The sequence below is a fragment of the Dendrobium catenatum genome, unplaced genomic scaffold (genome assembly GCF_001605985.2).
Source record: "Dendrobium catenatum unplaced genomic scaffold, ASM160598v2 original_scaffold_247769, whole genome shotgun sequence".
NCBI classification, from domain to species: domain Eukaryota; kingdom Viridiplantae; phylum Streptophyta; class Magnoliopsida; order Asparagales; family Orchidaceae; genus Dendrobium; species Dendrobium catenatum.
In genome coordinates, this window is record NW_021566172.1 from 1 (window position 1) to 317 (window position 317).

General features: G+C 59.6%; 1 protein-coding gene across 1 annotated transcript; it reads left to right on the top strand.

The window, feature by feature from the left end:
• Positions 1-61: 61 nt before the first annotated feature.
• Positions 62-317, top strand: LOC114579002 (the record flags this gene model as incomplete). The annotated part of the gene is given in 1 exon segment (XM_028692646.1): positions 62-317. A coding segment is annotated over 1 exon segment (256 nt), but the record flags the coding sequence as incomplete, so codon positions are not given.

The window sequence follows — 317 nt, forward strand, 5'->3', positions numbered from 1 at the left end:
GGAGGACGCTTCTCCCTACTGACGCATAGTGGAGATAAGGAGGATGTTGTCCGTATAGCGCCAGCTCCTCCTGTCGTCACTACTCTACCCCGAGCTAGGGTACCCAGGGACGCTGGTGTCCGAGCCCTCACCCAGAGGATTCGGAACATCGTCCGCTTAGCTCGTGGCAGAGGGCCCGTCAGTCGGGAGGGCTTACTCCGTCAGATTTCTCGGGCTACCTTTCAGTTACGACGACAGACTGCGAGGAGACTCTACAGTTGGCAGAGGGGGGAGACACCCCAGCAGCCTGCAGCTCCAGTAGTCAGACCACCGGTAGT